Below are 14,910 nucleotides of genomic sequence, written 5' to 3'. Positions count from 1 at the left end.
CAAGCGACTACGGTCTTCCCGGAGTCAAGGTTCTCGCGAACTAATTGTGAGATCGGTGCCCGAGGAAGGACCGGAGCGTCGGAGAGCCGAGGGACACGAAACGATAACGGGGCTTTCAGCGAGGAACTCGTAAATTTGTCGCTGGCGTGTCGCGCCGTGCGAATTTTTAGCTCCGCCACCCTCCTTCAAATTGTCCCACCCTTTCCCACTCTCCGCCAGACCACCTGCCCCCTTTCAATTTGTCCGTTCCCTGTGTTATCGTCGTTTCGCGTTAGCTCGCGAGCCGCTCGTTAAACAATAAATAACGCGGTAACGAAATGAAAAACTCTTCCCCCTTCTACCCTTATCTTATCGACCTCGCTCTCGACCCTTGACTCACGCACCGGTGAGAAACTATTCCCCGAGTTTGCGGCGTTCCTAGAGGAGTTTGCTACGCTCGGGGTGGATTCGCGTCGATGCGTCGCGAGTCGGTGCAGTCGAGATCGGTCGCACTGAAGTACCATTCGCAACGAATCGCACGTTTAAATATATTTCGCTGAGTTTTCGTTGATAATTTCTTATTAATGTTGGTAATAATTAACGAATCAATTAATATGCTAAAAATTGTAATAACAAGGGCAGATATATGTAACTGTTTCAAGCACAGCGTGTTACATTCGCGTTTTCTACATTGTAAAAGACACTTCAATGCAACTATCTGCATGTTCTGAAACGTACTTGCAGTCAGTTGCACTGAAAAATAATACTTTACCGAAGAAACCTTTACTGAACCTGTTCATCGATGCTGGCTATGAATCTCCAACGAAGTTTGAAACGTTTGGGAAACGATTCTCTCCCGTTGTCGGTTAGAAAACACCGATTCCGACGGACCGGTCGGACGTGTTACCGTTAGAATCGCATTAATATCGGTCGACGATTCTGATGTCGCGGCGACCTTCCACAGACTCGCGGGTCCGAAGAATAGAGAGCAGTGTGATCGCGGCATTGTGCGGGACGCGCATGCAGGACCCCGCGGGACGTCCGACCGGTACCGAGAATCGGCAGGCTCTCTCTCAGTGGGGACCGGTAAATACCACTAATCACTTCTCGATCCCTTCTAACCCGCCTTGACCCCGACGCTGGAAGAGTTATGGCCGTTGGTTTTATTCGGGCTACCTCAGTCTCGGGACCCTGACCCCCGTTCGCGCCTGAGACTCGTACCCGACGCGCAAATGCGTCTCGTGCACGCTCGTGAAAACCTACCGCTTAAAAATCGAAAACGGAGAAAGAGAGAAAAAGAGAGAAAACTTCGACAGGGAAACACGTGATACGCCGATGATCGCCTCGTTCTTGGTCTACGATGTCGCCGACTCAACCGGAGTCATCGAGAATTCTTCTGCATTCGATGCAGTGTTCTATATTCAATCCTTGTTTCTTCGAAGCTTCGTTTAACCCGTTCACTGCCAGGCAAATCTTGAGCGTCTTACTTAGGGCGCCATGATCAGTAGCAAACAATCTAAACTTGTAGCGCATACTACGAGATATGTCGTAGTCAGCAGTGAGTGGGTTAATTCACCGAAGCAGGTGAAATAGGTTTTCACGCGTATCCTGCTTCAAGATTCTAACCCAGAAATGTCATAGATGAAGTCCCTGGCGAGACCAACGAAAATCTGTACTCACAAGGTAAATTTATTACGAACATGGACCAGTTACAGAAATACAAATATACACGATTATCAAGGAAATATACGTCTAAAAATTATCCTTATTGGTACAGTTCTGATCGAGGTTATAAACAGCTTTCCAAAGGGGATGCACCCTTGGGTGCCGCAGTACTTGTCAATGGACGCCAGATAACGCGAGTGATTGCCGCCGTTGACACTCTGCTGACTGATCGCGAGTATACTCATGTTTTTAAGTTGCCAGTTGTTCATGAGTCGAGTTGTATTTGCATTTATGTATATATCGTTTTAGCTCCTACTCAGTAGTAAACACCATTTATATTATTTTAGCATGAACAAAGTTTGAAGCCGTTTTCTACAAACAAATTCACTGGTCAGCAAGGTGTGGATGTTCGCGTGTGCTGGCGGCGCAAACCGAGTTCGGTCGCGTTGATCTTAATCACGAGTCGTTCGGCTGTTGATCGTCCATCGCGGTGTCTCGATTGCTGTTCACCGATGATTGACTGCCAGACTGGCTGCAATTTTCGTGGCTTTCGCTGCGGCGATCCGCGTCGCTCTCCTTGCCCGGCGCGTATGAATCCTCGTCTTCAGGGTTCTGGGGCTCCAACGCAGTATCCTTCAGCAACTGCTTGTCTAAGTCCCTATGCCTCTTGTTGCACCTGCAATTCGTGCATTCTACCCGCCTCTCCTGTGCTGCTCTGCGCCTGCCGCTGCTTCGCCTCCTCCGCGACCTACGGGTCCGGCCGCGTCTCCTGCCGCTTCGACGGCGACGCTTTCGTCGTCCGCTTCGTCTACGCCTGCTTCGTCTATGACTACTCCGACGACGACTCCTTCTGGTTCTCTCCGCTGGCGACGCTCCTGACGGCGCTATTCGTGGTATTTCCGCGTCGGTGTTCAAGTAATAGTGGCCGTTGTTCTTCTTCAGAATACCGTAGTCGAGGCCCCGCTTTAACGCCGCTTGCATCTAAGAATTCATTCGACATGTCAGTGAACTATAACTTGTTTCACACGTTAATACATTGATTGCTGCTTGAATTTGGGCAACACCGTTTTTTATGTAAACCGAAACATTAATTTTCTTGATGACGTGTTGAACGTACCGAAGTTTCTTAGATGTATGAGGCATAGGAAGAAGTAGAGGAATCGTTACGAAGAATTTTGATTATTTCTGCTTTGTTAAGAAACCTGTTTCGACTGCACAGCAGTTTTGCTGAGCGCTTGCTTGGTAGTCGAAGTGTTAAAGGCAAAGCTCTTTCTGGTTTGCTTTGAATGAAATTCGTGTTAACGAGTCGTGGCAACAATTGTAAATAAATGTACAAGGTAGCTAACTTAGGTACGATTGAGATGACCGTGTATGTCAGTCAATCGTCAAGCTGAACATTTTTTTCGTATCTGTTGCCTGGATTTTGGAGCTGTGAATAGTGTACAGAATGAAATAATCGGTATCAATACCTGTCTCTGTACGGTGGATTCTGGTGCGCTATGCTGCGACGTGATATAGTTCAAGATCTCCTTGGACGTGGACCCGTGAACCTCGCGCAGGTTCTTAATCGCGTTCACCACTCGAGCTGACATCTTCGGCATCTGTTTCCCCATTTTCTGTTCCTTTTCCCTCCAAGAATAATCGCCGAATCGTTCAGTGAGAATCCAGTTTCAGAACCGTGGATGGACTAATTTTTGTTCAAGCAATTACGCGGAATTTTGAAAACGTTTAACGAGTCCTCGTCGAGGGACTTATCACAACAAAATTTTGGATTTTGGATTCGCCAGAAGCATTGTGACCGCGAGACGACCGGAATCTCACGCGACTCGTGGAAGACTCGCGATTACAAGTGACTGTTGTTTAACGGTTTCTATGGACCACGGTCGTCGGTACTATTAGATCGCGCTCGACTGCAACACGACTTCATATCTAAACTAAAATATCTTACTATTTCAAAATGGATATAATACGATATTCAAAGGAATGTTGTACTATGCATATTACTTTTCCGCGTTTCGCTCGTTGATCTTTCATTCGAAATAAAGCAAACACCTTAAACTGTTGAATAATATAGAAATGTTTTCTTTTAAAGTATGTATTTACTTATACACATGTGTATGTATTCTATATAAATTATACAATTGCGCGCGTGTGTGTGTGTGTGCGTGCGTGTGGGTGTGTGTGTGTGTTTAAACATATATATAATTTTATGATAAAAGTTTATAGACTGAAAGCGCTGTGTGAGTAACTGCCGCAGCCGCGGCCTTACATGAAAGTTCTGAGTGTGCGCGGGACTTAACGTGTCGCATCGATGACAATCCGGTACCGGCGTCATTTTTGCGTTCGAGTGTGTCTCACACTTGGTTGGAATCGAGAGGATTATCTCGTCTCGGACGATGTCTTATCGCTGGCCGAACGATATTTAAAACTCGTGAAACGGCGTTTCGCGTTGGCTTTATGAAGTGCTCCGGCTGTTCCACCGAATTACACGGGTGAAATAGTAAGGAAGATGCCGCGGAATCGTAAAGATAGCGGGTTAAGTATCCGCGTTTCTCGCTGTTTCCCGTTAATTCAGCTGCTGACATTTCTCGTGACACGATACGGTATTCCAACTCGTTTCCGGTCCAGCAATCGCCTCGATTGCATTTTATCAAATCGTTAAAAGATACCTTCATCCAAGCCGATGATAGGTAGATAGTTTAAGGCCGTCGTCTTTTTCACGTTATACCGAGAAACGCTTGACAGTTCAGCCTCGACTCGATATCCAACTCTCAGATCTCTATCAAGATATCGGTTCGTTATCTTTCATTAGGGCATGATAATAATCATTTTTCAAAGCAGAAACGACCACCGAATTGTAGAAGCGTCTTTAACGGAACGAGCTTTTATTTCAGCAGGGACACAATTATCTCAGCGATTTTTCATTCGAATTCGGGACCAATATAAGCAACAGGAAATACACGCTTGTCCTTGAAAAAATTTTTTGTATAAAAGTTTTGTACTCTTTTCAGCTATAAAATCCTACGCCAGTAATACCTCTCACAATACAGAAGTTCCGAATATTTGCATATCCGATCAAAATAAAACAAATTCTCTAAACACACATATCGAAGTATTTACATCGCTGACATTCATTCCCAAATAATCACATCCACTGTTCAATCGTGCCATACAAATCCAACGTTCAATCGTTCCAAGCTAAAAATCGACCAAACATTCTCTGTAAAAATCCTGTCGCATCCCGAGCACGTCAAGCGGGAACCACGGACGGATACTTGTTAAATTCCGTCGAGATTCGCGATAACGAAGGTGGTCACGGGGCAGACGGCTGTGTGCCACGCGAAATTTATCGATTAATTTGTCCCCATTCTGTACGTTCATTAGTTGACCTTAATGATGCCGGGGATCGTCGTCGTGGTCGAAAAAAGTCCGCGATTCCGAGAGTACGAGCCGCAGAACGCGTGTAGGTAGGTGCCACGTACTTACGTCCTCACCGCCTCGCTCGCTCGCTCGCGCGCCCAGTAATTGGATAGTCGGGGATGCCGCGGTTTACAAGAATAACGCGGCAATTTAGCCGGCCACTTAGCCGTCTACCAGACCAGAACCGATTCGCCCGATTCGTTAATCAGCACCAGGTGTCGCGGTGTGACCCGCGATCGTACACCTGCGTGTATGTAGATGCCCGGCGTGCGTCTATACGCCAATGATTATTTATCAACGTCGCGCTTAGACCGGGAAACGACTGGCCGCGTTCATGCTCTTTTATTGTCGCCACTCTCGGCGCGCTCGGGCGTTATAGGTAATCGTGCGCCACCACTCGCTCTTGCACCTTTCGCCCCCTTTTCACCGATTTACTGCCGCCTGTTCGCCACGGTACACGACGACCTCCTCCCTTCTTGCCTTCCTCGCTCCCTCTCCCTCGCTCTTCCTGTTCTTCTCTCGGTTTCGAGCTTCTTTCCGCCGATCGCCGCGGAACGGTAATTCACGCGCGGTGAATATTTACGGTCGTCTCGCCGAACGGGGATTTATATCGTCGTCCCCCACCGTGTCCTATGCATCATCGCGTTCGACGCTAGGCACCAAGACACCCTTGAATACCGCATAGAAACGACGCTGTTTATTGATATCGCTATTCGTCCTCGTCCGTGAGGCGGGTTGCGGAAGTATTCCGATGACGATATCAACACATAGCCTTGTTTATTGCTTTCGTCTGTGATAGCGCTATTGTATTCCTTACATATAGTCGAAGCAAACGCTAGCGCATTAAGGTTACTAAAAGCATAGATAAGTTAGCCTAAATCATCTGAATTGGTAAACAAAACAAGTATTGGACCTTTTTCTTTTATGTCATTTCTTAATTCCTTTGCACGGTTTTCTTTATGAACAGTATTGTATATAGCGGCACGGTAAAAAAAGGAGGGATCTTTCTTGCATACGCAAGACATCTTGTGGATTCTACAAAAGTGTTCGAGTCCTGCTTTATCGCTTTGTTTAGAGGATTCCGATGATGAGGAATCTTTGAATGTTCTAAAACAAAGTCACCGAATCTTTTTAATCGGGGCTCGGCAACATTTCTGATATCAAGATAGATCCTTCTCTTCTCTTCTCTTTTCTAAAGATGAGTACCGCCGGGTGTCTCATTTCCATTTTCCCCGGGCGACTCGAGCGAACGAGCGGCGCGCACGGGTCGACGTCGCGCCGGGAATTCCAGCCGTGGTGCCTCGGAGGCCTCTATTAAAGCGGCCGGTGGTACCCGCGGCGGAAAAGAGGCGACACGCGAGAGACGGCTGCCAGCCAATCAACCAATCAACGGCATTGTACCTGCGCCGCGCGATGATTGCAATTGGCTGATTAACGACCTTCCCATCGCGCCGTAGCTACCTCCTGCCACCGGGAGTCGACATAACTCGGCCGAACTCACCGTTTTGCATACTCGATTGCTGCTGGCGGCGCGCGGTATGCGTCCCCAGTGTCTCCATTATCGTCCGCGGTTTTTGCGCGGCGCAGCCGATCGCCATTTTGGATACATTATCGCCGAGCATGTCTGCCGGCACGGCGCGCGACAGAAAAATCTCGGTCGGCTCGCCTTGCCTCGGCTTATAAATATTCGTGGCGCAATTAATAATTAATATTCCGCGTAGATAAATCGGGGCAAGTCCTCCGTATTCATTATGACTGGCCGCGTTAGGTCGAACACGCGCGAGATCTGTTTAGAAAAGGCAGTGCAATGGAAATTATGTTCCGCGTCAAGAGGGACTGATCGCCAACTGATTGGCAAGGTTGCTTTTTTCGACGCTGCTCTTTTCACCTCGCGGAATGCTGCGCGCCGTTTTTTTCCGGCGCCCGCTCCGCAACCCTCCGCGAATGAACCTCGCGCGTGTGGCTCGTTCTAATTGCATGGTGAACGCACGACACTTTATCGTATTAATTAGGATGAAAGAGGCGTGAATGTAAACAGTGTCGGCCGACGAGATCGATGCTGGAGAAGTTCGTGAAATGATTAATGCCACGAGATAGCGCCGATGCAAATGAAAATACTTCAACGGAAAATATTCTCGCGATACACTTGCCACGAGAAAAGCACGGGAGAAAAAATAAGGAAAAAGGATCGTGCGACTGTCCTACATGTTTCTCGATTAATTAGCTATGCCGATCACGACTGAATGATTAGGCGATGTAAACTCTGGGACATTAATTACTTGTTTTCGGTAATTAATATGTTTTCGATAGCGTGTAATTATCGATACGAGCAAGCTGTACAACGTCGCCTAGCGTGTCCGGTTTAACTGCGACGATCTTTTAACTCGTCTTTCACCGCTTTTGATTTATTTCGTAAAATACGGTTCTTCACAATACTTATTAAAGAGTTCACAATACTTATCGTTACCTTCTTCGAATATTTTATACGAATTCTCGGAACATTTTCACACGGGAGTTTTCGGTCTCCTGCATAACAAACAACAAGAATGCTCTTCCTTCCTCTATTGATGTCTATCGTTCAAGGATCATGATCGTTCTAAGCCATTAACCCCTTGCCGTATCTTTCAACTCGGAAGAATTCAGACTCAAGCAGTGCCCACAAGTGTTCGCGAAAGAAGCCGAAGCGACGGAGACGTGTTGTCGGAACTTGAAACAAATGATATCTTGTAACTACCTGCGACCCGAGATTAAGACCACGAGATCGACTCGTGATATTCATGTTTGGTTCGAACTTTTTAATACGAATCAGACTCGTGATATTTACGTTTGACATGATATTACGACTACGAGCCTGACTCGCAATGTTTACATTTGGCCCGAAATTCTCATCACGAGTTAAACTCGTCAAAGTACAGCGAGGGGTTAGAGTTTCGATCGGTGTCCAGGTGCAGTGATACCTGGATTACGCGATAAGTACGAAGAAATAAAAATAGAAACGGCGCACTGCGCTCATGTGCGTGTTTACCTGGGAAAACTAACCGCGGAAGCCGGTTATCTGTGCAGAACACGCTCGAAGGCGTTTCAACCGCGTAGTTAACGCAAATCAGTTACAACAAATTAGATGACACGCACTACTTTTAAAAAGTATTTGTTTCCAGCTGTTTTCTTAAAATGTTCTATATAGCCGTCATTTATCAACTTTTTAATTTCCAACACAAGTGTAACCTATACACAAGGAACTAATTTATCGAAAACATTCTTCCCCTTTCTGACAATAAAACAACACGCACTTCACAATCAACCAAAAAGAACAGCGTAAAGGTAACCGCATTTAAAAAAATAATTCATATGCAAAAAACTAATTCAAAATGCATATACCCTAAGATAAGTACGTTTAACTGATGCATAAACGGAGCACAAAGTACTAAGAGGGTTAACGGCGTGGCGTCGCGTCGCGTTGCGTCGCGTAGCGAGCAACGCTCTCGCCGGGGACCGTAATTACAAGCTGGAAACAGGGAGTCGCGCAACATCGACGGATACGTCACACGCAAACGGTAACACCGCGGCGCGGTTTGCCTCTCGGTTGGAAAAGACTGTCCTTCCGAGTAATTACGTCCGGCCGCCGGTGCCTTTCTAATGGATTTCCCGACAATTAAGGAGAAGGGCGTGCGTTAAACGCGATCGTTTATCGGAGGCCCCTCGGTTTCGCGGTCGGTCGGACCATTCGGGCCCTTCGATACGGAAAAATTATCGTCCGGCCGTGGCCGTAATTATCTTGAAGCTACCGCGATACGGTGCCCACACCGTGTAGATCATATTTCTTGTCGGCTTCTGGCCTTTCTTCGTATATACATCTCTCTACCCCTCCCCCCGCCAACGTCGCCATCGCCGCCACCACCACGGTCCCGGTACGAGTGAGACGTTCCCGGAGCCGAGTGCATTAATCTCCGGCGACGGTTGCGTTAATGTAATCGTTTAATAAGTCCGGTTTATTAACTGCGCCCGCTCTCATCGGCATTAATTCACCCTTTGCCGCTCGCCTACCCGCTGCACCGAAAATCCGTCAGACCGGACGAAGAACGGGATAAAAGGGAGAAAAAGGTGGCAAAGGGAGAGAGCGAGAAGGTGCTCGGAGTATGGGGCGGGTGGATGGGGAGATGCGAGAGACGAGAGAGCCGCATCCTCGCTCGCGTGCAAGATGCAGACCGGCCCCCGTGTGTGTACCGTTCGAGCCTCTCAAAGGCTCCCGTGATCAAAGGACAACGGGGGATTCGGGGAACCGCGGAACAGGTTTAACGCTCCGAAACTGTTTCCCCTGAAGAGAAAAGGACCCGACGCGACGATTCCACGAGCTTTGCGACGCGATCGTATCGCGGCAACAGGGAGAATTGAAAATTGCTGTCTTCGGGGTTACTTGATTTTTGACTGCTCTAAACGGAGGCGATATGATATGGTACTGTTGGAATTAGTGGATTGCGGATTGTATGTGTTTGAAGTATGCTTTGAAATTCGAAGGTTTGATTTAGGAAAGTTTGAGAAGGTTCGATAAGAATTGATACGACTGAAGAAGTTTTATTAAAAGAGGATTTGATTTATTTAGATTTGTAATTTTTCGAATTTACATGGTTGCGACGCGGAACGTGACGAACTCTCGAATCTTGCGATTTAGCTATCGAAATTCGATATTTCAGTCGTACGAAAGGTTTCCATACGTTTAGAATTGGTCCATCCTACAGAATGCGATGAACAAACGTCTTGAAAAACGTGAACGAAAATAGTCGACGGGAAGGGCACGAACATCTCGAGCGTGAGGCGATTCAATTTTCATCGTTCGTGAATCAGAGGCTAGCCAGGGAAAAACTTCCTTTCATCTTCGAGCCTCTAATGTCCCACGGTCCAAATACATTTCCACGGAATGGGGGAGGGGCGCGAGCCGCGATGGGAAGGGAGCCCTCGGTGTTGAGAATTTAATAAGACGGACAGGGAAAAAGGAGTACCGCGAGTGTTGGATAGACGATGGGAATGAGAAGGCGAACGTGCGCACGATGGAGAGCACGTACACGCAAGCAGGTGGACGAGAGAAGAGGCGAGAACACGAAACTACTCGGCGGGCCGGGCCTCCGAGTTTTCTTGGCCCACCCGCGCCAACTACTCGTCTCGATGTCACGTGTTTATAAATAGTGCATCAACGTAATGCCCGGCGGCTGTAACCACGCCGAAAGATTTACGAACATCGCGGCCACTATCCACGAGGCCGAGGCGCGTTGAACGCGGAAAGGAATTCCGCGATATAATAACGAGGGTGTCTCATCTCGTACCTAGTTAGGCGTTACCTATGGCCGTCCGAGATCTCTCCCCGGCCGTTTCGCCTCTTCTCTTTGCACAATGCGGCCAGTATTCCTCTCCAATTAGCTCCTCGACTGAACACGTCCGCTCCTGCGAGAGGGAAAATTTTCTGCGTCGATCGTTTAAGCGCTGTGGACGTTTAACGTTTTAATGCCTGGCGTCGGGTACGCGTGATTTCGTTGAACTGTCCATCGTGTTGACTTTAAAGGCTGATTCTTGAGGACCTACAGTTCTATGAAGCCTTCGAAACTTCAAAGCTTAACCTTAACGCTAGATTTATGGGCGTTTATTGTACAATTTATTCTACTGTTCTTAGAAAAATTGATGTTCGTGCACTTGGGTCTTGGAAATCAGGAATTTACAAGTAGCCAATTAAGGTACTTGTTCGTGCAACTGCATCAATCGAGAAGCAATGTTTATAAAATTCAATATACGTCAAATTGATGTGTTTTGTGAACCTAGTATCAAAGGCTGAAGCATTAGAATTTCTGGGGTTGACTTCGAAGTTTTGGAAACTTGATTCGAAACTTAACACTAGGACAACCACACCCGTCAAAATGGCAAGTTTTCTTATTTTGCAATTATCGGTACCTTGGAAAAGTTAGATATCTGAAATGATTCGAAGAATAGTTTCACATTCAATACTAATCAATGTATGAAAGAATCTATTGTTACAATTTTTATAAGAATTACATATTAATCATGTTAAACGCTCGGTTGTTTTACTGTTAAGAGCCTACAACGCTCAAGCCTAATCTTTGCAACTATTTTCTTTTATAAAACTATTCTTACTTTGTAACATGACTGACCAGCAAGTGACCACTACTGCCGAATTCTTGATACACGAATTAACAGGCGGCGAATACGGGATGCTCATGTAACATTGTTCAGAAGGGCTACCACTCGTCGATAACCCGAGATTTCAACGGGAGAAACGAGAGAGTACGCATTACCCGAGACGGGATAATTCAGGCCACGCGTCTCACGAGCGAAGAGCGTCGCGGAAATCGCGGCTTACGCGTCTACGCAGCTTGACGATGAATAATTTTGTCATGTGTCACGATTACGAGTCGCGGAACGGCCGAGAAACAATCCATTTTTCATGCTAATCCGGCGGGTGGCACGATTCTGGGAACCCGTTTGCCATATGAAGGCCGGTATCGTTGAACGATACCTTCGCATTTAGGTTGCCTTCGCACACAACACGCATGTGAGATACACTTTCGAGAACGAAATACAGTCGAACCTTGCTAAGTAATATAGTAAACAATATTACCGTAAAGAAAGGGAAACAATCTTCAATTTAGAAAGATTTCGAATGAAGAATGTTTAACAACCTGTGACCTACATGCAAAAGAAAACTTTAATTTTTAGAGATTGAGCTTCTTTTAAACACGAAGTAAATTAGTATAACTTAGAGCAGTGGTTCTTAATGTTTGTAGCAATCGACACCTCTTTCAGTCTATAAATAAGTTATCGCCTCGTCTTGAGAAAAGTGTTTCTATTTCTTCATTTAGGAAATTGCATCTATCGCAGGATAACTAATATCAATTTTTAATTGCTACGTTGTTGTTTATTTATAATGGTACTTTTAAAGCGTGGCTTTCTTGTAAGAGTCTTGCATTTAAGCGATTTCTGGCTTTTATTTTTATTTCAATCGAAAATTTAGAATTTTCTCTCGCACTCCAAGTTAAGGCTCACTGCCGTAGATCTAACATGGACTTAGAATACACCTAGGATTTGTCTCTTTGTTTCATTAAATTATTGATGACAAAAACGTGATACTACTACTTCTTTTTATTACAGAATAAATACAGCGTATAAAAATAATATTTCCGAGCAAGATTTTATTATTGTACAAAATTTGTCATTTATTTGCGAAAAAGTGCAACGTCCCAAATGGGAACCTCGGTGCGAAAGCGGTTAACCCCTTGACCTATAATAACATGTCAGACTCATGGCGAAAATTTTAAACTGAGTTTAAGAAAAGCAAGTGTTATTTCCTAACCTTTGGGATAAACGTAGACATAAAATAAGCATCAGAATTTTGTTTTCTTAATAAATCATTCACGATAAAGTGGTTGTATCGATCATAGTTGAAAAATAAATCGTAGGGCAAGGGGTAAACGGGAGTCGGCATACAAAAGAGCGAGAGGGGGCCGAGAACGGTGTAGGGCCAGCGTCCCGCTAACAAATGACGTTCGAAATTTTCCAAGTTTCTAACGGTATACGCGCTTTGTCAACGTAGCGACATATATTTCACGGGTCCTGAGTATATACTCCGGATTGCGTGCGCTCAGCTATTTCTGCGATCCGCGACAGCCGTGTCTGATGCGCTCTCCCGCGCTCTCGCCGCTACCACGTCATGTCATTCTGTAACGCGAGCAAAGCGTTCACGGGTGGAAATTCTTATCACGCCGTGTTCCGTGCAACGCGATCCGTCCCCTCTCCTCTTCCTTTCTCTCTCTCTCTCTTAGTCTATCTCTCTTTCTCTCGATCTCCTTCGCCCTCTTGTTTTCCGGCGGTGCCGACGATTTATCGTCGAGTTTCAATCTTGGCTCGGTAATCGAATCAACGAACCTGGATGCCCAGCGAAATTAGTCAACGTAATGAAACATCGAGACGCCGCCGCGTGGGAATGCGGTACGCCGAAGTTCTGGTGACATCGCGCGTGGAATTCGAAGCGAGGACGCGAATGTTCACCGGGTCGCCCAGAAACGATCGCGCGAAATTTATCGCGGATCGATACGGAGAATTTGGAACGCGCGGTATTGGAATTCCCGCGGGGAATGATACGAACGGTTCCTCTTAAATATCATTTCGTTTTCTTCCTTCGAACGACGATCAAAAAGGAATGTGAACATTGAACTGTATTATCGCTATGGGTTCATGTGAATTTCTTATTTTCGACACGACGTGAAAGTGTTTGCAAAAGTGGTCGATGCGAAGCGATTTTGTTAATCTTTTATTAGAATGGAATAAATGTGGAACAAGAAAATATGGACACGTGTATCTAGATATATGGTCGCTAAGTGAAGAATTGAAAATTAAATAGCGAGTGTCTCGAATCTGACAGTTTAGAAATTTGCGATCGCTGCAGATTACTGCAAGTTTACGATGGCATTTGATACGCGACTTTTCGACACCGTCTCGAATAGAGGTTTCCATAGGACGTCAACGGAATCGGACAGCTCATTAATCAGTTAACTTGACTTAGAACTTCAAACCGTCGCGGTGAACGTGAAAATATAATCCGTTGAGCCCGCGGTATGAGTTGCCGTGTCGCGTTACACATTTCAATGACAAGTTTATTCGTTATGAATGTTTAAACAGATCTGATATTCGCGCTTGCCTGGAGACCACTGCAGCTGTCATTTTCCCCTTTGTCCAAGAACTACGACATATACGATGTTACAATCCAATATTTTATTCTTGTCTATTTCTACTCTATGTTCCATTTCACTTTACGTAAATCCTTATGTAATCCATTCATAATTTAAAACTTCATTAAGTTTTTAGCGTACAGTAAATAAGAATAAGGAAACATGCAACGAAGAATAAAGTATTTTCACTTCCCTGCATTATCTTAATATCTGTCAGGCTTCATCGCCAGACTCACGTTATATCATAGAATATTCAGAACTCGTTAACGCTAACCATACCACGACCGGTCAAATGACTGGTTTTAAAATATGATTAAAAACTCCGCATTTTCTTCCGTCCATTCAACGTAATATCAGTTCTTATATCGTCCGATTAATCAGTTTTTTAACGTCCGTCCCTTCTTTTTCTATTTTCACTAAGAAAAATCGATCGTTTAATCTGTCTACCTTCATTTTACAATCAATTATTTCACCTGTTACGCCAGGAATAGACTTACATAAAGTGCTAGTACATTTAGTGTTAAAAATCCCCTAAAAACCCACATTATATCGAATCAGCATTAATTAAACTGCCGCTAAACAACTCACTCTATTTCATTATATCCCAAAGAATCTTACCCACACACTTTAAATCACTGAAACCGTCTAGAAAAAACGCTAAAACAACTGTTCATTAGTTCATCCAAAAGTCAACGTCTCATTTTCCGAAAACCGAGGATCCCATGAGACTGTGGTGGCACACGGCCGGATAATCCATCCAGTAAGCGCCGCGTGTTTACATCGTCTGGTTTCAGGATGGTCGTGCAGGGCTTATCGTCGGACACGCGTGGACACTTAAATTTGATGTACGGCAGACGCAACAATCGGCGCGAGGCGGTGAACCGTCGCGTAGACGAAACAATCGTGGACAATGAGAGAAGAGAGGAGAGGAAGCGCGCCCTTTCATCCGTTTGAGAAATGCTCGCGCGAAATGGATACTGACGGCACGCCCGGGATTCCGGCCGCCCAGCGATTATGTATGCGAGCATTTGTTAGCTTAATGGAATCCCGCGCGCGTGTATTACAATACGCGGGCAAATAATGGAACTCGCTTGTTGAAACGCGACCGGTACAAAGC

At 45.6% G+C, this 14,910-nt stretch overlaps 2 protein-coding genes and 1 long non-coding RNA gene across 7 annotated transcripts in view; 1 reads left to right on the top strand and 2 right to left on the bottom strand.

Annotated features, from left to right (window-relative positions):
• Positions 1–14,910, top strand: part of klu (zinc finger protein klumpfuss) — a 346,064-nt gene that overhangs the window by 227,009 nt on the left and 104,145 nt on the right. The gene's annotated exons all lie outside the window — the stretch shown is intronic.
• LOC116424361 (uncharacterized) lies at positions 2,101–3,257 on the bottom strand. Its single transcript, XM_031970659.2, has 2 exons — positions 3,114–3,257; positions 2,101–2,625 (listed from the first exon to the last, which is right to left on the bottom strand). Exons 1-2 carry the CDS (start codon positions 3,255–3,257, stop codon positions 2,101–2,103), a joined length of 669 nt encoding a protein of 222 aa, XP_031826519.2.
• LOC143174717 (uncharacterized) lies at positions 14,190–14,788 on the bottom strand. Its single transcript, XR_012998957.1, has 3 exons — positions 14,412–14,788; positions 14,291–14,324; positions 14,190–14,209 (listed from the first exon to the last, which is right to left on the bottom strand). It is a non-coding gene; the product is annotated as an uncharacterized LOC143174717 (long non-coding RNA).

Source organism: Nomia melanderi, chromosome 7 (genome assembly GCF_051020985.1).
Source record: "Nomia melanderi isolate GNS246 chromosome 7, iyNomMela1, whole genome shotgun sequence".
Classification (NCBI taxonomy): Eukaryota; Metazoa; Arthropoda; class Insecta; order Hymenoptera; family Halictidae; genus Nomia; species Nomia melanderi.
The sequence above is the reverse complement of the archived record's forward strand: the minus strand, read 5'-3'. Positions and strand labels throughout refer to the sequence as shown.